This window comes from Diplotaxodon limnothrissa, linkage group LG1 (assembly GCF_057381915.1).
Source record: "Diplotaxodon limnothrissa isolate DT_005_m linkage group LG1, D_limnothrissa_male_GT1.1, whole genome shotgun sequence".
Lineage (NCBI taxonomy): Eukaryota > Metazoa > Chordata > Actinopteri > Cichliformes > Cichlidae > Diplotaxodon > Diplotaxodon limnothrissa.
The window spans coordinates 37,261,298-37,282,704 of record NC_140596.1 but is presented as its reverse complement, the minus strand read 5'-3'; the positions used below and the strand labels follow the sequence as shown (position 1 = coordinate 37,282,704).

General features: G+C 41.3%; 1 protein-coding gene across 1 annotated transcript in view; it reads right to left on the bottom strand.

The window, feature by feature from the left end:
• Positions 1-19,714, bottom strand: part of LOC146640141 (C-myc promoter-binding protein-like) — a 94,901-nt gene extending 75,187 nt beyond the window's left edge. Inside the window, exon 1 of the mRNA XM_085350219.1 lies at positions 19,162-19,714. Within this exon, the coding sequence (XP_085206345.1) occupies positions 19,162-19,198 (37 nt within the window). The 5' untranslated portion in view covers positions 19,199-19,714. The remainder of the gene's footprint in view (positions 1-19,161) is intronic.
• Positions 19,715-21,407: the final 1,693 nt, after the last annotated feature.

Genomic DNA, 21,407 nt, shown 5'->3' with positions numbered 1-21,407 from the left:
GAACGATGGTTGCTGCTTTGAAACAGGATGGTACCAGTGAACAGGACAACGAGGTGTTATATATAGAGGTGAAGACGTCCGCCAGGTCCGCAGCACAGTCTTTTAGCACCCGGCCCAGCACTCCATCCGGCCCGGCCGCCTTCCTGGTGTTAATGCTCCGGAACACACGCCTCAGCTCATGAGTGCTCAGGACCGGAGCAGGGTCGGTTGAGGGGAGAGGGGACAGGACAGGGTCGGTGTTCTCCCTGTCAAAACGGGCATAAAAGAGATTTAGATCCTCAGCCAGAGTAGAACTGTCGGCTGAGGGTGATGGTGTTCTTCTTTTGTAGTCCGTGATAGCCCTGATGCCCTCCCAGACCTGCCTTGGGTTTGTGTTGTTCTCAAACCTGGCCTCGATACGCCTCCTGTGCTGCTGCTTGGCAGTCTTGATGCCTCTTCTCAGGTTGGCCCTGGCAGCACTGTATGCCTCCTGGTCCCCGGATTTGAAAGCGTTGTTCCTCGTTCGAATAAGTTGTTGAACTCCGTGTGTCATCCAGGGTGGATTATTAGGGAACACACGGAATCGTTTCCAAGTTGTTACATTGTCCACACAGAAACAGATGTAGTCCAAGACAGTGGAGGTGTAACTGTCCAATGCGACAAGATTGTCAGTGTCCTGCACCTTGAATACATCCCAGTCTGTGCAGTGGAAACAGTCCTGAAGCATCGGAATAGCGTCCTGCGGCCATGTTCTCACGGTTTTGGTTGTAATCCCAGTGCTCTTGATCTTTTGTGTGTATATTGGGTGTAGCAGAAGGGAGAGATGGTCTGACAGACCCAGGTGGGGATAAGCCTGGGCTCTGTACGCATTCGCCATGTTGGTGTACACCTGGTCCAACGTTCTATCTCCTCTGGTAGCACACTTCACATTACGGTGGAAATTGTGAAGTACAGATTTCAGGTCCGCGTGGTTAAAATCCCCAGCCGCAATAAAGACACTGTCCGGGTGTGCTACCAGGCTGTTATTGATGCTGCTGCTCAATTGTGCTAACGCTAGCTTAGCATTAGCATCTGGTGGAATGTAAACAGCGCAGATGTAAACGGCAGAAAATTCCCGAGGGAGATAGAATGGACGGCACTTTAACACCAACAGTTCTACCTCTGTACTGCACAGTTTTTCCGTTACCGTGACGTTCGTGCACCAAAGGTTGTTAATATAGATGCACAGCCCCCCGCCAGTCTTCTTACCCGAGTCCGCAGACCTGTCGGCTCGATAGGCGGTGCGGCCTGCTAGATCGATAGCCGCATCGGGAATGGCGCTGTCCAGCCAGGTTTCAGTGAAAATCATGCACGAACAGTTATTAAAAGTCCGTCGAGTGGCGATCTGCAGTCGTATTTCATCCAGTTTGTAACGGATTGAACGGGCGTTGGAGAGGAATATGATCGGGAGTGGTGGTTTAAACGGACTAGTCTTTAGCCGTGCCCACAGGCCTCCCCGCTTGCCTCTCTTCTGCCTCCGCTCGCAACGTCTCCTCCTGCGGCTTGCTGTTGCGGGTAGCCCCGGGGGTTGCTTAACGATCTCCGGGGGGATGAGATACTCGGATGTTAGTTGAAGATCTCCACGGCTTAGTTGTAGTAGATCATCTCTGTTGTATTGAAGTAACCCCAGACTGTGTGAAATAATACACAGTACCACCAAAAGTGCAAAAGTGTAGGAGCTCCGGGCCGCTGCGTCTGTGCGCGCCGCCATCTTAAATCTTTGTAAGATAGCTGCCAACATCTGCAAAAAAATACAATTCTATAAAGCTGTTCTATGTAGTGCATAACTGTTAATATAGAGTGTTATTAAATTTATTGCAAATGCAGTCATATGGCACACTGACTTCTGAGAAAATTTTAGATGACGTTTATTCAGCTGTGTAAAAACTATCACTTTAATCTCAGCCAAACCGCTTTACTCAGGAACAAATAAAATACTGAAAAAAGCCAAATAATAACATTTCTAAGTTATCTAAGTGACTTATATATCATGTTTAACCTGAGTAGCGAAAGACGGCGGTGGGTTTGAAAACCATTTGCCGGGAGTCCAGTGTTCTCACCGGCTCTAGTGAGCCTTGAACCCCGGCTAGCTGTCGAGCTGGCGGGTAACAGACGTTTTGAAAATATGTGGTGTCTTGATAAACTGAGCAGATATTTGAAGTTTACACAGCTACATTCTCGCCTGAAAATATGTTAAACGTTTATTTTGTTACCCAGAAAGAATAATAAGAGTAATATTAAAACTAACTAGCAGCCACCATTGTTGAAAACTGAGCAGGGCCGTGCTATGAATTCTGGGATAGGTTGGGCCACGAAGTATACACCCGACCCATTCAAATCTGGGGAAATGAAGGGCGCATTTGTGGGCCGCATTTGTCGAATTTGGACAGTCTTTGTCGTGTCGCTGTAACGTAATCGGCCTACAAATGCGGGCACAGGAGGATGTGGTTCCTGAATTTGGACACAGATATGATACCGTCTCACTCCCCGATCCGTACCGGAAACCTGATCGGTACCACGCATGCGCAAATCTTACGTCACTTCCTCTCGTTGCCAACATTGCGACGGTTAATGTATTTGAGTGACACAGTTAGCGCCCAGTTAGCTCATAGCATTTCTCAACAGCTCTGCCTCCTTTTCAACTGCCCGGGACACTTAATGGATAATCTGTATACAAACAAATTCATGCTTTTCTCCTCAACAGATTGAACAACAGCGCCGTAAAATAAGAAGAATGGCACCTAATTACAGAGTTAATAATACTGACTTAGTAATATGTCACGTTAAGATTCATCAGCCAGATTAAGTGTTTCCTGACAATTGACAGTGATAGCGGACATCATCATCACTATTCCAACGATCCTCTCCACACAGACAAGCATAAACACACTCGACTATCACTAAATCAAATTTAACATGCATTTGTAATGACGCTAGTTCATTTTACAATAGGGCTCATTCACTCAGTCAGCAGGTGGCGTTATCCTCGTACACTGGGGAGTAAACTGCCATTAAACGAAACAGAAGAAGAAGAATAAATCTGCACATAAGCGGTACGGACCGGGTAGACCCGATTTGTACGGTCCAACTTTCCACGTGCGCAGTAAGGATTGGGGAGTCCTGATGCGTAACTATCGTTTTATTTTTCGTTTTTGTTTACATTATATTGAAATGTTTCATTACTGCAAACAATTTAAGCGATACTTAATATCCTTAACATCTTGACAGATACTCTAACCCGTAACTATCATAAATTGCTTGGGCCGGAAGTAGACACCTTTCGCACATGCGTGGTACCGATCGGGTTTCCGGTACGGATCGGGTAGTGACACAGCTTCTTCTTCTTCGGGGTTTAACGGCAGCTGGCATCCTTGTACATGCAGTGCTGCCATCTTCTGTTTCAGTCCGTTATTACACTCTTAAATCCTACTACTTATTCCTTATTCGACGATTTTGATAGTGGAAGTAATGGTGACTAGTCGACTAATCGTGGCAGCCCTAGTTCTATGTTACTTTGATCCAGCACTACAGGGAGTGCAGAATTATTAGGCAAATGAGTATTTTGTCCACATCATCCTCTTCATGCATGTTGTCTTACTCCAAGCTGTATAGGCTCGAAAGCCTACTACCAATTAGGTGATGTGCATCTCTGTAATGAGAAGGGGTGTGGTCTAATGACATCAACACCCTATATCAGGTGAGCATAATTATTAGGCAACTTCCATTCCTTTGGCAAAATGGGTCAAAAGAAGGACTTGACAGGCTCAGAAAAGTCAAAAATAGTGAGATATCTTGCAGAGGGATGCAGCAGTCTCAAAATTGCAAAGCTTCTGAAGCGTGATCATCGAACAATCAAGTGTTTCATTCAAAATAGTCAACAGGGTCGCAAGAAGCGTGTGGAGAAACAAAGGCGCAAAATAACTGCCCATGAACTGAGAAAAGTCAAGCGTGCAGCTGCCAAGATGCCACTTGCCACCAGTTTGGCCATATTTCAGAGCTGCAACATCACTGGAGTGCCCAAAAGCACAAGGTGTGCAATACTCAGAGACATGGCCAAGGTAAGAAAGGCTGAAAGACGACCACCACTGAACAAGACACACAAGCTGAAACGTCAAGACTGGGCCAAGAAATAGCTCAAGACTGGTTTTTCTAAGGTTTTATGGACTGATGAAATGAGAGTGAGTCTTGATGGGCCAGATGGATGGGCCCGTGGCTGGATTGGTAAAGGGCAGAGAGCTCCAGTCCGACTCAGACGCCAGCAAGGTGGAGGTGGAGTACTGGTTTGGGCTGGTATCATCAAAGATGAACTTGTGGGGCCTTTTCGGGTTGAGGATGGAGTCAAGCTCAACTCCCAGTCCTACTGCCAGTTTCTGGAAGACACCTTCTTCAAGCAGTGGTACAGGAAGAAGTCTGCATCCTTCAAGAAAAACATGATTTTCATGCAGGACAATGCTCCATCACACGCGTCCAAGTACTCCACAGCGTGGCTGGCAAGAAAGGGTATAAAAGAAGAAAAACTAATGACATGGCCTCCTTGTTCACCTGATCTGAACCCCATTGAGAGCCTGTGGTCCATCATCAAATGTGAGATTTACAAGGAGGGAAAACAGTACACCTCTCTGAACAGTGTCTGGGAGGCTGTGGTTGCTGCTGCACGCAATGTTGATGGTGAACAGATCAAAACACGGACAGAATCCATGGATGGCAGGCTTTTGAGTGTCCTTGCAAAGAAAGGTGGCTATATTGGTCGCTGATTTGTTTTTGTTTTGTTTTTGAATGTCAGAAATGTATATTTGTGAATGTGGAGATGTTATATTGGTGTCACTGGTAAAAATAAATAATTGAAATGGGTATATATTTGATTTTTGTTAAGTTGCCTAATAATTATGCACAGTAATAGTCACCTGCACACACAGATATCCCCCTAAAATAGCTAAAACTAAAAACAAACTAAAAACTACTTCCAAAAACATTCAGCTTTGATATTAATGAGTTTTTTGGGTTCATTGAGAACATGGTTGTTGTTCAATAATAAAATTATTCCTCAAAAATACAACTTGCCTAATAATTCTGCACTCCCTGTACAGTGGTTACTGATTTTCTGCTATTTCAAGACTGTTGTGCCCATTTTCAAGAAAAAAACAACAACACATAAACAGAAAAAAAGAAGAAGAAGAAACCTAGTGGAATCAGTGACACAGAGTGAAGTGTATTTGCATTTGGCCAAAGACCAAAACACTTAATAGTGTGAGGTGAGACTGTGGCACATCTAAAGGGAGCAGATGCAGAATCTTTGCTTAAAATGGATCATTTAACATGCACTGCTACATTGTTTTAGAAGCTAAGTTGGGTCCAGGTTCGAATCTGACCCACGGCCCTTTCCCTTCTTTCTCTCTCCCTCCGCTTTCCTGTCACTTTTCACTGCAACTAGCAAATAACGCCGGAATTTTTTTTAAATCCAACTGTATTAAGATGTCAAATTTGCCAGCTTCTTTATTCCCTTTTTAACTTTTAACTGCTTTATAGTTAAAAGGTGCTTTTATATATGTAAAAATGCTAACAGGAACAGCTGCCTAGTAAGATCCATTATCTAACTTAATGGTTGCAGCTATTGTCAAAAGAAAAATAATCCTGGTGCTTAGAAACACAGTGTTTTAACTCACACCCAGGGAACTGCTGTTGTTAATATACTAGTGAGAATTATAACAATTACATTAGACAGATTTTTTCGGTAGCCTTGGACTGTGGCTATGTAGTCTCAGCCTGCCTCGCTAGCACAAGCCCATCTCTGCAGGTCAATGTGAAACAATGCCTTTACCAGCAGTTCCCTGGTAAGTTGTGAAAAGCCACAAAAACAAACTTGGTTGAAGACAGCTGTAATCAGGAGGTGAGAGAACTGTGAGCAGATACAGTTTTTTGTAAGGTTTTCATATAAGACCTATTTTTGCACAGTTGGCCAACATTTCTGTAAAAGAAAAAAGATTCCCTTAGCTGGCAACACAATCAGGGACTATTTCTCACCCGGTTGCATCTCATTGCAACCAGATTGTGTAATCCAAGAGTTTTGCTCAATTTAATAATAATAATTCAACTGGACAAGGCCTGTGATTCCAACCATATGCAGTAAGAGGGTGTTGGAAGGGAGGTTTAATTAGCAGGGTGTGTCAGCTTGTATAAATGCATTGGCTCAGGGGAAAAGGTGAAAAAGCTGCCAGCTCTAGTCTATGTGATGCTACGTGAGCAAGATTCCAGCTACCACTAAAACTACATAAAGCAGTGCGAGGGACTTTTCTTATTCACCTCATCATGCAAGAACAGTGTAAGTTGAGAAGAGATTAAAGTGATAAAATCTTTCCCTATTCTGGCCTCACTGACTCCTCTTACATCTGCGCAAAACATTTCTTTGTGACGCATGACACTGTACTGACAGAAAAGAACCACAGACATAAAAAAACAACTAAATCTTTTTTTTTCTTTTAATATTAAATGATTTGGAGTAAAGTTTGGAGAGTGGAAGCAGATGGAGCAGGACTTTTTAACCTAATGAGTAGTTCTAACTTAGGTTTAGCTGTTATGGGCACAACATTTGGTAGAGAAAGCTGGATGTTTATTGGCATCATGTAATGATCTTTGTAGGGGCAATGAGCAAAGTTTATATGCAAACAAAGGCCGATGTGAGATTTTTTTTTTTTGGTCGTCCCTTCCAGCTATTGACAGATGGCGAGAAAATGCTGTGTTCACTGTGTTCTAGTTCTTACACTCGAATTACAAAATGCATCATACCTCCTTGTTTTCTCACTGTGGGAAACAAATGAGAAGGCTGCCACAGCGTGCAGCGCTGATGTTCTGTGCCAAGAGATGTCTGGCCAAAAGCAGAAGGTGGTCCTTCCATTACTTAGACAGCGTCGAGACTGTTCTGTTATATTTACCTTGAGGCGGTGGCGATCAACGGGAACAGAACAGGTTAAACAAAGAGTGACCAAAGCCGCTCCGAGGGCCACACATCTGCACTGCATCCTGAGTCCAAGACCACAGTCTGCATTTCAACTTCCTGCCCAACACACAGAGCGGGCTCATAAATGTTCCTGGGACACTCACATTACAACACATTGGTGAAACACTCAGAGGACAGGATGTGGAGCATGTGCTCACTTCTCTTTCAGAAACATTTACTTGGGAGTTGATGACAGTAGAACGAAACCACTGCAACAGTGAACCTTTGAGTAAATGGTTTAAATTGTTACTGCACAGCCTCACATAGAGCTAAGCACCGACTTTATTTTTTCAACCCTGCAGTTTGCTGCTTGGAAATGAAATCTGCAGTGGGACACAAACACACATTTCTTTTGTACTTTCATACCTTACAACTCTCTCTGCCTTTAAAAGTGCACATGTGTCTATGTGTGGAAAGGTTAACGGGGTGCCAGACAGGATGAAGAAGAAATGCGGCAAATATGAAGTTATGTGCATAAGCGTACAGCCACAAACTGTGGCACATGCCACTGTGTGCCCTCTCACAGTAACACCATCACCACACAGCACCTACACTATTTACCAAATCTGGGTCCCGACAACTTTGACATACAAGTTTAAGGGCTGCCATTTTGCCACAAAATGATAAGGATGGGACTTCCAGGTGGTGATCCAAACACAACAAGTGCAGTGAGAATGGTGAACTACTTCCTGAGGATTGTGTATGGTTAAACCTATGCAGTCTAAAGCATCTAGAACAGTCAGTAAGATTAGAAAAATGCTATGTAACTGCAAATATATGTCGCATTTCACAGGCAAAATAAAAGGCAGAAGCTAAAATGCTCAATATACACGATTTTCTTTACTGTGGAGCAACAGTACAAACCAGTGCACCGTGTATAAAAGAGGGTGGAATAGCACAGAGTGTCAACCAGTCCAACCACTATCCTGTTTCTTGCCTCTCACCGCTGTTTTATTGACCCAGGAGGATTTTGCATGAGACTCAACTGACATAAACCAGACTTGGGTATTGTTTCATGGATCACTCACTAAGTACAGTTAACTCCACACTTATTACAAAAGTGTAACAGAAAAAAGATGCTGACCTAATTTATTTCAGTTACATGAGTGCAAAGCAGAGAGCTCTGCAGTGTCACCTCCCTGTTTGAATGACACATGACGGGCCAAAGAATGACACTCATCCTTGCCATGCTGTCAGTCTGCTAAAAATATAAGCCAAAGCAGTAGTATCATGGCACATCAAGGCAAACGTTATATAAGGATTACATTTATATACAGTGCATATGTAGGACTATTGCGGACGCCCACTGAAATGAGCCTCAATTGTTTTCCTTGCCTGCCCTATATTTTAAGAATAGAAGAAGTCGACACTGCTGACTGAGTAGCAGTGGAAACACAGGTAATAGAAGAAAGAAGCATTTGTTTATTTATAAGTTCCTGTTTTCATGAAGCCATCAGTGAAATGTGGCTGTGAGGATCTATGGAGTATGAAACGCGGTGCTGCCAAGATGTGAAGCCCAGAAACTTAGGCTACGTTCACACTGCAGGCGAAAGTTCATCAAATCCGACTTTTTTGACCCTACGCGACCCATATCCGATCATGGTATAACAGTGTGAACGGCACAAATCCGATATTTTCAAATCCGATCTGGGTCACTTTTTATGTGGTACTGAATCCGATACACATCTGATGTTTTAGAAAGCGACTGCTGTTTGAATGGTCATGTTGCATTAAATCCATCTTTTACGTCACTGACACAAGACAGACGCCAATTATCAGCGCCGGAGAAGCACCCAAAAAGACATCGCAAATGCTTCCTGGCCATCCCGTGTAGATGTTAGTGAAACTGTTGGGAAGACAACGGTGGAGAAACGTGAACATTTTATTTGTACTGTATAATCTGCAGATTCTGACAGACATTTCCAACTATAATTTGAAGCACCGCTCCTCTCTAAAACAGCAATAAGGATAATTATTAGGCCATTTGTAAATAACAAAATAACTTTATAACTTAAAGCAAAATTGGGAAACGTAAAGTCCGAAACAAGTCTTTATACTAAGGGCCATCAGTCAAACAATACTGTTTGGTCTGGGTCTAAACAGAGCGCGTTGTGTTTGACGTCTTCTTTTGCGCATGCGAGCCGCTTTGAGGATCACTGGACTTCCCCACGGGAGATGCATCCAAAAGATGCAGAGCTGTGACTCACATGGCGGCTGGCGCGTATGAATGAAAAACTGCATCACTATTTAAGTGGCCTAATCCAAATATCTTAATTCGCTGGCCGCCCTACTTCGCCCCTGGCAAGACTGACATGGAAGGAAAGCTTGAGGTAAACGCCCAGTGAGAGAGAAGTCCAAGCAATTCCTCCTATCATAAAAAGCAGAGATTGTTTAGGCCACAAATCTCTTTAAAGGTCACTGGAGCCCCTCACTGCACTAGAAAATGTATTTATGTTATTTCTGAATTATACATGACATTGGTTCATTTATCACAAATGTCTCGATTTCTCCCAAGACTTTGCAAGCTATTTGTCTTTGTGAGTACTGCCATGGTTAACTTGCTTTAAAGGTACTTTGTGCTTAAGTCAGCTTAAGGAAGATTATCTGGGTTTTGTGGTTCTATCCGATTCTTGACAGTAATCAAGAATCAGAGAAAAGCACCACAGGCTGAGAACATTCAAACTTGGCCACATGACCGGCGTGGAGCCAGAGACATAGACAAAGCTTCCCAGCCCAAACTCGCTGACTCGTAATCACAATAGGAGTTCTGGGAGGAGTTCGATAAGCTGTCCAGGCCCAACAGGCCTTGCACAAGGATTTAGTTTAAGGCAACGTGACAGGGGAACGATTTCCAGCTGTCCAGACTTAGCAATGAAACTGGCGAAAAGGGCCTCTGTCAATTGAGGCTCCATTGGGCCAGCCTCTGCACACCAGCTCCAGCTGTATAGACATCTAGCATAGACAGCCACAGCAGGGCAGACACGTGGAGGAGGTGAAAAGGAATGCGCTTGAGAACATAAACACAAGCCAGTAGGAAGTCAAGCATCTGCTTCTAGTTAAGTCCAGAGGGGTGGGCGTTTGGCTATTCTGCATCCAGGTCGTGTAACATAGCGGAGGAAAGATAACCTCTGTGAGAAATAGCATTTTCCACGTCCACTGTAATCTCTACACCTTACTTATTGCCTAACCTTGTCGACCAGCCTCGGAGAAACTCAACATGAGCGGTTTCATGTTTCTGTAAACACCTGAAACCCCTGAGTATGATGCTGACATTTCTTCATTTTACAAGTGCTCCAACTCCAAGAACAATCAAAAGAATACAAATCACCAAAACTAATATCAAACCATATACTCACCGATAAATGAATAACTTTATCATTTTAAGTTTGTCCAGAATGTATATACTACCTTCCACACTGGCAGATAAGCACGTTCTTCCTGGAATCACTGTCACTGTAATTACCAAACAGCTAGCACTGAACATGCACTTAAACTGCAATTAGACTAAGTGAATGGGTGTATGTGTGTGTACAGAGAGGAGACATTATGCATAAGAGATAGCTGCTATCCATTAACCCTTCTTCAACACAGTGTATTGTTAATTAGGCAGGTGACAATTTGTCAGATTGGTGTATTTTTGTGTGTTTGCATGTTTAAGCAGCAAATAGGTTTTTGTTTTCACAAGCTCAAACAAATTTTCCCTCAGAGATTAATAAAATCGGCAATATACAAAGAGGCATCATTTAGTTAAACATGTAGACATTCACCTTGTTTTAATTCCAAGTTGACATACACATAGAAAAAAAGGTGGACAAAATTACAAAAGCCAGGAGGGCTATTCAGACCTATTTTAGCGAGTACGTGCTAAAAAGAGTGAGACAAATGGAGGATTCTAAACTCTTATTTTGAGCCAGGAACACATTACACTGGACACAAATGGAGGTTAAAACATTACGATTCACTAAGATGGAGGATTGGGCTCTGACAGTTAACATAAAGAGCAGATACTGTATTGCAGCAAAATAAAGATTTCTACAGGAGTTATATATACGCTGAATTTTCAAACACCATTTTATATCTTTTTAATACATTACTGAATACATTTAATAACACTTCACAGTCCAACCAGCCAAAGGATGAACTCATGATGGAAAAGTCAGAGGATGCATCACAGCCTGGGGTTATTCTTTTCTTGCATTATCCAGTGGTATATGAAGCAATTACAATGATAACAGTTTTTTATGGTCACCTGAACCTGGAACACTAAAACTGACACTTGGTCACAGTCACTGAGTTTCATGGCATGCTAACAATAACTGTTAAACATCAACTGGTGACTGAGTGAAACCAAAAAGGATTCAACTGCCCCCTGAGGCACAGTTCAAAAGCCCCATTCACATATGACCTGGCTTGTTCTACATCAGAGCTGATAGCTGGCTCACATCGTGCGCATTCCAATAAACGTTTGCACAGGTAAACTTGTTATTTGTTTTGTTTTATTTTGTTAACATCATTTGCGAATCAGCAGTATCCTTGGCTCCTATTTGCTCAGCCACTACACTTAAAGCTGAGTGCAGTTTAACTCTATGCTTGTGACTTTTGCATAGCTAATACATGGGTTATATCGTATGTCACTGCTACAAGTTGCTGAATTTCAGTGACATTCCCCAGTATCTGCTCTCTGTGTTGCTGCTAATCTCTTCCAGTGTGTATGCAACTAATACTTACTCAAGACGAGACGTAATTCTTTTTAACACTTTTCAAATCCTGCAGATAGACTGATGATCCATGAGAAGCCACAAAGATCACCTTACAGCTCGGTGTGGTGTGATTCCAACCAGCCCCACAGGTTGTCATGAATACTGCATTACTGTAATTATTGTTAGAGTAGGTTATTGTATAAGTACGTTTAGTTATATGGTTAAATACGATGTGTGACTTACAATGCCAATTTTGAAATCAAAAGTTTTAAGCTGGAAGCCTCAGAAGCTGTTTGAATAAAGGAATCTTAATTTGACACAATAAATTTTGTTTTGCCTGTAGGATATTAGATGAATGAATTATTGTAGAATCATTTACAGATTTTTTTTGCTGTAATTGACTTGGTTTATGTTTGTACTGAGGCTGTGCTATGAAAGTTCTATTTTCTTTGCAAGATCATTATCAAGAGCATCTCAAAGGTCAGTTGATATTATACTACTGTACAGTTATAGCTTCATTAGGCATCTGAATCCACAGAAACTTCCACCGTAAATCTTCATTTACTTTCACTTTAATGCTTATATCCTCCAACATTATCAGCACAGGAAGAACAGAGATGGGACTTCCTGTGCCTGCTATTAAAAAGACAACAGAATAAAAACCATATCAGCTTCTGAAGCACACAACAAGTATACCGTCAAACAAGCATCAAGGTTAAAGAATGTAAAAATGTGCTGCTTTGTTCAATAAAGAGAGGCCTCCAGAATAACGTCTAGATAGCAACTTAAATCTTCCATATTAGGCACTCGACAAAGCAGGAGAAGCGTGTTGAAGCAACATTTTATTCACAAATACTTTACATGTGTCCATAAAGTAGCCAGTCATAATGCACAGCGACAGACCGTGGCGCAGATTGTGGACTTTATTGTGGCAAGGTTAACAATCTAGGCCCTGCTGTGACTAACCTATACCAAGAATGAATATGCTAATGGCACTGTAAGGTGCCTCAGCATAAACGCATTGGAGAGCATAGCAAGTACCTGGAAAAACTTTGTGCAAAGTCTTGACCTAAATTTCAAAGGATGTTTTTAAAATGCAGCTAAAGTTTAAGGCAACCTCTCACTCCTTCTGAGTGATGCGTTGGTTATGGATGATTAAACTCAAGCCATGATGGATGGGGATGTAGCAGCATGAGACACAGCAGTAACAGACTTTACCTGCTGGCAGCTGATACTATTAACCTCAATATGTGATTATAGACAAGGGGGAGAAAAGTTATGAGGCAAAAACAGTGTTCCATTTGTCAGAACTGAACTGGGAAAGAGGGCTTTTACTTATGCTGCCCCTTTCACATGGAACATGATGCAAAAAGACTGGAAGATAGCAGATCTTATTTCATTAAATGCTTTTAAGTCCAGATTGAGAGAGCCAGAGAAAAATGTTTTTAAAATGTAATTGTTACTTATAATATGTATGTAACTTTGTAATTTCAACATGTTGTCGCCTCTTGGCCAGGACTCCCTTGAAAAAGAGGTTTTTAATCTCAATGGGACTTTTCCTGGTTAAATAAAGGTTAAAAAAAAAAGAAAAAAAAAAGACAGACTAAATAGCAGTCCAAACTAAGGATGGCCACATGTCTGAGAAAGCATTTTTTCATAGTATTGCCACAAGGAAGTGTCGCAACATGTCTCCATGTAGACTGTATACAATAGAGCTCAAAATATTTTTTCCTAATTCCAGAAAACCCTGGAAGTAAATAATTGGTATGAAGAGCTTTATTGTTCCAAACAGCCTGAACTCTCTTAGGCAGGTTTCTTGTCTTTTCTTTAAGTAGTCTTCAGAAAATGTTATCAAGGCTTCTTGAAGGACATTCAAAACTGCATCTCGAATGTTGGCTGACTTTTGTTCTTTCTTAAGTTGACACCAGACTGCTTCAATAATGTTGTGGTTTGGGCTCTGGGGAGGTCAATCATTCATGGATCATCGGTATACTGATTCTGATGATCAGGGGCAGATTTAAATGATTAATTCTGATTAATCAAAAGCCAGTAACACACATCTTACTTAAAAAAAAATCCTCTCTTTTCCTGAAAAACATTCAGATCTAAACCCAGTTCAGAATATTTTTTTCAACTTTCAGTTTTAACCACCAAATCTGCAAATAGCTAAAGAACTGATCAAGATTTTAGTCAAGCCACTTTATCTGCCAATCTTTAATCAATAAATTTGCCCCACATTGTGGTTCCAGTGAATAGTGAAGTGACTTCATGTCTTTATTTCTGCACTCAGTGTCCCACTTATTGATGCTTCACTGCAGTCTGATTTTGGCAATAGTGCCTTAGATATCAGATAAACCCATTTGCCGAGGTTCCTGCACACCTTATCTTTCATTGACAGGTTTTGCTCTCCATCTTGGTGACATGCTAACAACTGCAGGCTGCAATTTAAGCATGAAGTGTAACTGGGGAAAAAATAGCTGCGGGGTGGAGAAAGAACTCTCTCACCTTTAATGAATTTCAAGATCATAATTTAATATACAGATATCAAAGTATAAACTAGAATCACTTGCCCCTGACTGCAGTCTTATATGTGATGTTACCTTCCTGGCTCTGTGTACAGTATTATCACAAGGAAGTGCTAATGCAGAGCCTTGTGGGAATTAAATAGCATGTCTCCAGGAAACCTGATCTTTCAGACCTGCCTTGTCTCCCAGCCTGATCTTTTAATTCCCTGTTTGGCAGAAAAGCATTCTTAAGGGTCTGACTTGGTCTTCAAGTCACATGCATTTGTTTGCATTCCTTTATATTTTATTGTTTTCATGGGTTTTTTTATTTTCAGCTTATTCACTTTTGAGTCTGGCAGTTTTGTTCTGGAGTTCTGGCAGTAACATCTTTATTGTTTTTGATAGGCACAGGTCTGAATATTGAGACGAAACTGGGAGAATAACCTTGTACCCTTGTGAAATCAGCAGGCCACACAGCAGCAGCAGCACAACAATGTGAGAACCAGAAAATTACAGCCTTCATTGGTCAGGCACTGACTGTGGCAAGCCTACGCTCAACATAGTTTTACTTCAATCTGTTAAAGGGAAAGTTTATTCAAAGTGGAACAGAGCAGAAAAATACAGATCTTCAACGCTTGTGATTGCAGGCCCACCCATATAAAACAAAAACTAAACATGCAGTTTGCTATCATCTTTTAATTAGCCGGTATTATTAACTGACTGACTGACTTTTGCCTCTCTAATGTTAGTCTATATAAATTAGCGCTGTTTTTAAGCATTGCTGTGTGTATGTGTGTGTGTGTGTGTGTGTGATGTCAGCTGATGTTGTCAGCCAACATCAGCTGAGTCATCACTTCTATACTTCTATACAACTGACGAATCTCATATAGGCTACGATATTAAGCTGCTTAGCCCTGCCTAGAGACACTGTGCATCTGCAAGTCTCTTTGCAACCCACCCCCAGCTCAGCTCCTTTAACCTTATAACAGTGTTGTATCTGCTGTCATGAATGCCTGCTCTGTACTGCTTGGGTCTTGCTGCAGCATCTCCCTACTCCAGCTTTCTATAGAACTATACTGGCGATATAAATTACTGCTGACACAAATAATCTTTTTAATTAAAGTTGTCCTGACTAAACTACATTAACCATCATGTTAGACCAGATATGTTTCTTAATAGGCAAAATGTACTGAAATAAGGGTCTGCCACTTTTGCAAAAAAACAAAAAGAAAACCTTCATAACAAAAAAGGCAATTGCCTAACATTGTGTTTCTTTTTATTTTGCCTTTCCACTCATATTCTCATAATTCTTCACTTATATTTTTGTGAAATTGAAGCAAAAGCACTAACAAGCAATTTGAGCCCGAGTACCTTTCCAGCTCTCCACTCTCACTGTAGTGAAATGTGATTAGCTCAATTTACACATATAGCCAACTGCTGGATAACTGCTGGAAAAAGTACCAGCATCTGAACTGAGAGAAATGAATTTTTGTATTCTGACAGATGACTTTCCTGGGTGCTATGAGCTCAGTTCCCAAATTTTAGTGTAACACCAGATGCCACCCACCAACTGAGGATACATCCTGCCTTTTTTTCCCTGCAGACAACGAGTCTGAGCTTACAGCTAATTAGTGTTTGTGGATGGTATTCCCTGGGAACATGTAATCCTACTCTCACTTGTTCAATGTGCACATTGATAGCAGCAGCATTTTCTTTTCCAGCTGCATCTTCTTTTGGCTTCTGTACATTAAGCTGGAAACATTATCCTCTTACGTTAAAAAATGTAGTGGTCTGCCTTCCTAAGAATTGAACTTTTTCATAAAATGCCAAAAAGTACAATTGCAATATAGAGCCAAAAGATGGCGCCTACTTTCTTTGTGTTGTCTTGAGCTAAAGTGGAAAGCTGCACACGGACACTTATTATTTTTAGATTCTTATTATGGTCTGAGTGTAGACCAATCTTTGAACTAAAAAGCTAACCTAGAGCCCATGCTTGGTAAACCAACCACATGCTTCAAATTTTCTTTACCAACACATTAGAGACTGTGCACACTGATTATCTAAAAGCTAATCCACCACCTATTGGCTGCCAATAATCCTTCGTCTGACTATACTCACTGACTTGATGTTTTTTGGCTGTTGTAAAAAAAAAAAATTGTCCTAAATAGGACAAGCTAAAAAATATTCTTTCTTGCATCTCTGCAAATATATTGCCAACTGGCCATTTTGGCCAGCTGGAAATGAAACATTTATAAAACATGCACTGATACATGGGGGAAAATATATGTAACCACTGAATATTGGTGAAATATTGATAGAAATAATATGAAATAAGATGGCATTTATAAATGTGAATGGTATATTTAAATAGTATAAAAGATGGACGTAGCTTTGGGGTCTGAAAAACCAAGCAATGAAATGCCTTAAATCTGCACCCATGGGTGATACCCATGACTTGCAGGCTTATATAAGACTGTAAACACCTTCCTGAGCCCATGAGTTTATGGGCTCAGTCTTACATTTCAGGTTATACTCTGTGACATGTTAAAACGACTGGCGTTTCTAATGGTGGACTATGCAAGGTATGCTCATTGGCTGATGACTTGTGACTGATAAATTACTAGGTAAGTTCTTTGTAAGACTTTTTTTTCCACTGTAACAAAATTGCAGATAGGTCAGTGGCAGTCAGTAAGGCAAACATCAGCCAATACTGAAGAATACTGAAGCGACTCTGATAAATCTTTACATTCATGAATGTGGAACCAGCCCTCACTTTAGATTTGGGAGGCAGACCTTCTAGATTCGGCTTACGACTTACCTTTTTGATAAAGATTACAGAGTAGGGGTGGATCAGGGGACCCTGAATCCTCCCTCAGTTATACTGCAATAGGCCGAGGCTGCTGGGGGCTTCCCATAATGCACTGAACTGAGCATTTCTTATTCACTCACAATTTTTCCCTCTCCATGTATTTATACATCACTTTGCACTTAATCATAAGTAATTATTTATCTCTGGCTTTCTTCCACATTGTGCCATCCCCTCAACCCCAACCAGTCACCACACAAGACTGCCCCTCAATCAGACTGGTTCTGCCGGAGGTGTCTTCCTGTTAAAAGGGAGTTTTTCCTTCCCACTGTCACCAAGTACTTGCTTATAGTTGGTGGTTTCATTGTTGGGTTTTCTCTGCATTATTGTCTTTATTGGTCCTTACCTTACAATGTAAAACACCTAGAAGAATGCGTTGTTGTGATTTAGTGCCACATAAATACAACTGAACTGAATTAAATAGTTTTATGTAAGTGTTTATTCATTGTTGATTTTCTTAGGGAAACTATAGCATACAACATTTTTTAAAGTATGTGTTGTATATTGTCCACGTGCAAGAACTTGTGCACTGTGTTCACATGGGTCAGGTTGCTTCATTAACATCTTTTCTCTTTGAAAGTCAAAGAGTTCCTTCTTAGACTCACCTATCATGCATCAATTCACAGTCCTGCAGAAATCACCAGAGAGATGGAGAGGACAATTTCAAAAGCGTGACTGTCATTTATTTTCAGCATCTTTTTCACTGTCTCTATTCAGCCACCCTTGCTATCACTCTATCCAACTGTATAAGCCACAGTTGAATCCAACATCTCAAAGCTGAATATAATTATAGGAATATTTGGGGGCTCATTAGTAACCCTTCTACGTCAGCATTAACGTTAGTGAAAAGGTGCTGTCCCAGGCACTTGAAGAAACTCACTTTGGGCAACAACCTTCTGTTTATTCATTAACTTTACTGTAGCAAATCCTTAAAAGCCTCCAATCTTCACTGTGTTTTCATCACAAAATAAACCCAGGAGAGTGATCAACAGGATTTTTCCATACAGTTTGTGAACCCCAGAAAGGCTTCTCTGTGAGAGTGCTAACAGTGTATCTTCAGGGATACACATAGTTTGTGACAGAAATTGTTGGAAATGTAAAAGAAAAAAAAATCAATCTGCAACAGGCTAAATTGTCAGACTTGCACTCTGCCAAAAAAACAGATTCTCCAGTTCAGGCATCTAGAGCTACACTCTGTCACTGACAACTCTGTCAAGTCAAATTGTTTCCTCACTTTGTTTGTTTTCACTGAATTACACAAGATGGGAATAACATGAACCCTGTGCCTCGGGTATTACAACCATCACCGCCACGAGAGAGAGCACTGTGTGTCAGTTATTTACAGACAGTGGGCTTTAACTCAAGTCAGGACACTGTCTAGCTGTCTGCTCCTTTTTGATGTTTTACTGACACTGCAGCTCACTCCAACAATCCAGGCAATTGGTGTATGCTGTTCGGCTCCTCTGTGTCAGGCGACAGCACCTTCTTTTAAACTACGACTTAATTTCCTACCAGAAGGGTACCTTTCTGCCCTCTTGAGCACATACTGCAAGGTAATAAGGCGACATATAAACATCCCATCAACAGGATGCACAACAACACAATATTCCCATGAGAAATGTCCCATATCAGAGCAAAGAGAATATATGTGGGTTTACAGTTCAGGTTACCTTTCTGGTATGTGGAGCAGAGGTTTTCAAACGACAGGCTTTCTGTCACATGTGTGATTTGATCAGACTTGTCCATCTCATGCTATGGAAAAACACTAGGAAAGGATGTAAGTGGGATTTTTCTTTTTTTGCTTTTTTTTGGGGGGGGGGTAGACCTCCAGAATGTCAAACCCCAGTGGCTGCCACTGCTGCTCCTGTCTGATGTCTGACAGACTACACCAGCACCACTCCTGGTATGGGTCTGACAGCATTTCTCTGACAGAAATACGTGTAAGGATTTGCACATTAACAGCAAACATGTCCCATCAAACTTGCACGTTTGCAAACCCGCATTAGCACACTCTCATCACCCTTCACCAGTCATGAAATCTCTCACCACCACACAGCTTAGTGAAAACCACTGACATACCCTCCGGTCCAGGTTGAAAATCCTTCACATAAAACATAGGAAAGACTGTCCGTGCACTTTCTACGCCACTGCTTAACAGCAAGGCTAAATGAGAGGTGTTTTTCCCCCCTGATACAAAGCCGAACAACCTAAAATATCCTCAGGCAACGGGGTGCAAACGGAGAGTGTTTTGGGTTATTTTTAGCTCGCTCGTGGGGTAAATCAGACATTTCAGCGGATCGTTTGAGGCTTGACGTGCTTTGACTGGCTGTTATGTCGTTCACGGTGACTAAAATGTTCCCAAATTTTAGCGATGAGTGCAAACAACCTGTGGCACATAGATGTCGAGAAGCGGGGAAAGCATGGGAGTCGTATTGGTTCAAAAGCTGCGAGAGTGAATTGTCATTATTGACAGATAAAATATAAACAAATGTCAACAAACACATACACGAGTTAGGTGACAGGGCTAGCATAAGGGATTTCCAGCTTGTTCGAGCACTAAGTTAGCAGCCTGCAGCCGTTCGGTAAATCCCTCAACACGCCAAGCAGCCAGTCAGGGTAACGGTTCATCATTTCGCACTTACCCCGCTTGTGAACGTCAGATTAGTCCTCGCACACAACTTCGGACGGTGTCTGGCTTCTACCGACGCTGTTGCATTACAGAAGGTGAGATGAACGGTGCGGGATGTGTTGTTATTGTATTTTTCTCCCCCTCAGAGTCTAACTGTTAGCTGTCCAACCGACCGAGGCTGCTTCTCCTGTCACTCACTGTGCCGAGCCGGCTGTCCGCTCCGCCGCCATCTTGGTTGTGATGGGAATCCGCCAACACACACACACACACACGCACGCACGCACACACGCGCGCGCGCTTCTGTCACTTCAGAGGACGTTTAAGTGACTTGCAGTCATTCCCGGGAGACCCACGATAAGAGACTGACCACAGGTGGACTCAGGACTTTACTGCTATGTGAAAAACATTCTCATCACACTGTAAAAACAGAATATTTTAAAATTAATTAAAGTCCTCTGTGGAATAGGTTACCTTTAATAATAATAATAATAATAATAATAATAATAATAATAATAATACCGGTAATAATAATAATAATAATAGAAAAATTATTACAGAACAATAGAATAAAATAGTTCCTTTATTGTTATTGTGGTTGCTCCACACCAACTGTGCAGGAATAAGATATAAATAGTAAGACAGCAGGAATAAATGACTAATAGGAGAAATATATGCAATCAAGGGGGCTATATAGAAACTAGATGAATATATACAAAACAAGAGAAAGGCACTCACAATAACAGTACTATTAACGATAATAATACAAGTATTAAAAGAAACATTACTAAAAACTGCTTTTTAAAACTTAATTCAGAATCTAATCAATAAATTAGATTAGTTTAAAATCTCAAAATTCAATTAAAGTTTATTTATCTGGGACCAAATCCAAGCAGCAATTGCCTCGAGGTGCTGTATAGTGAAAAGTAAAGAGCAAACAATAGGTGACAGTGGAAAGGGAAAAACTCCCTTTTAAGAAGAAGAGATCTCAGGTAGAACCAAGCTCAAGCTGTCCTAGCTTTCTGACCACCATTACTGGTGGTCTTGTGCAAGGTAGTGGATAAACTAGAGTGAAGTGGTGGTAAAGAGCAGCTAACAGGATAATAAAGGCTGCAAATCCAGTTATACAGAAGACTTTGGGAAAAGATCTCTCCGGTCCCAGTTTTTGACCTTAATAAGCATTGTATTGATAAATCTATGATGCAAATTGATCATTTCAAGTATCATTGAATCCAATATAATGCTCATTTTATAAATGGTAGCCACCACTAGAGAAATGAATGTAGTTAAAGGTATTCTTAATGGCTGGCCTACTATGTGAGTGACAAGTCAGTTTTAACAGCTTTGCAGTTTTAAAACATGCTAGTGGCATCACAGTGGCGTAATGGAGTGATGTTTATAATTTGTAAACATTAACATGTGTACAAAATGCACTTTTACAGCATAAGATAGGATTTCATGCAGTGCGGGCTGGTTCTTGGTTGTCTTGTCATAGCAGAGTGTTTTTTTAATGATCAGTCTAAAGATATTGGTTGCTAACGTTAATGTTTCTTACACTGTAGTTTGAATAATTATTTCCTAAGGAATTGGATCAATGCATACATTTAGATTTGAGTATGAATGAATAAAACCGGGTTGCTGCTGCATATTGTGTAGGCCCACTGCCCTTTGTGAGTTTACTCACTGAGGAGGCATTTAA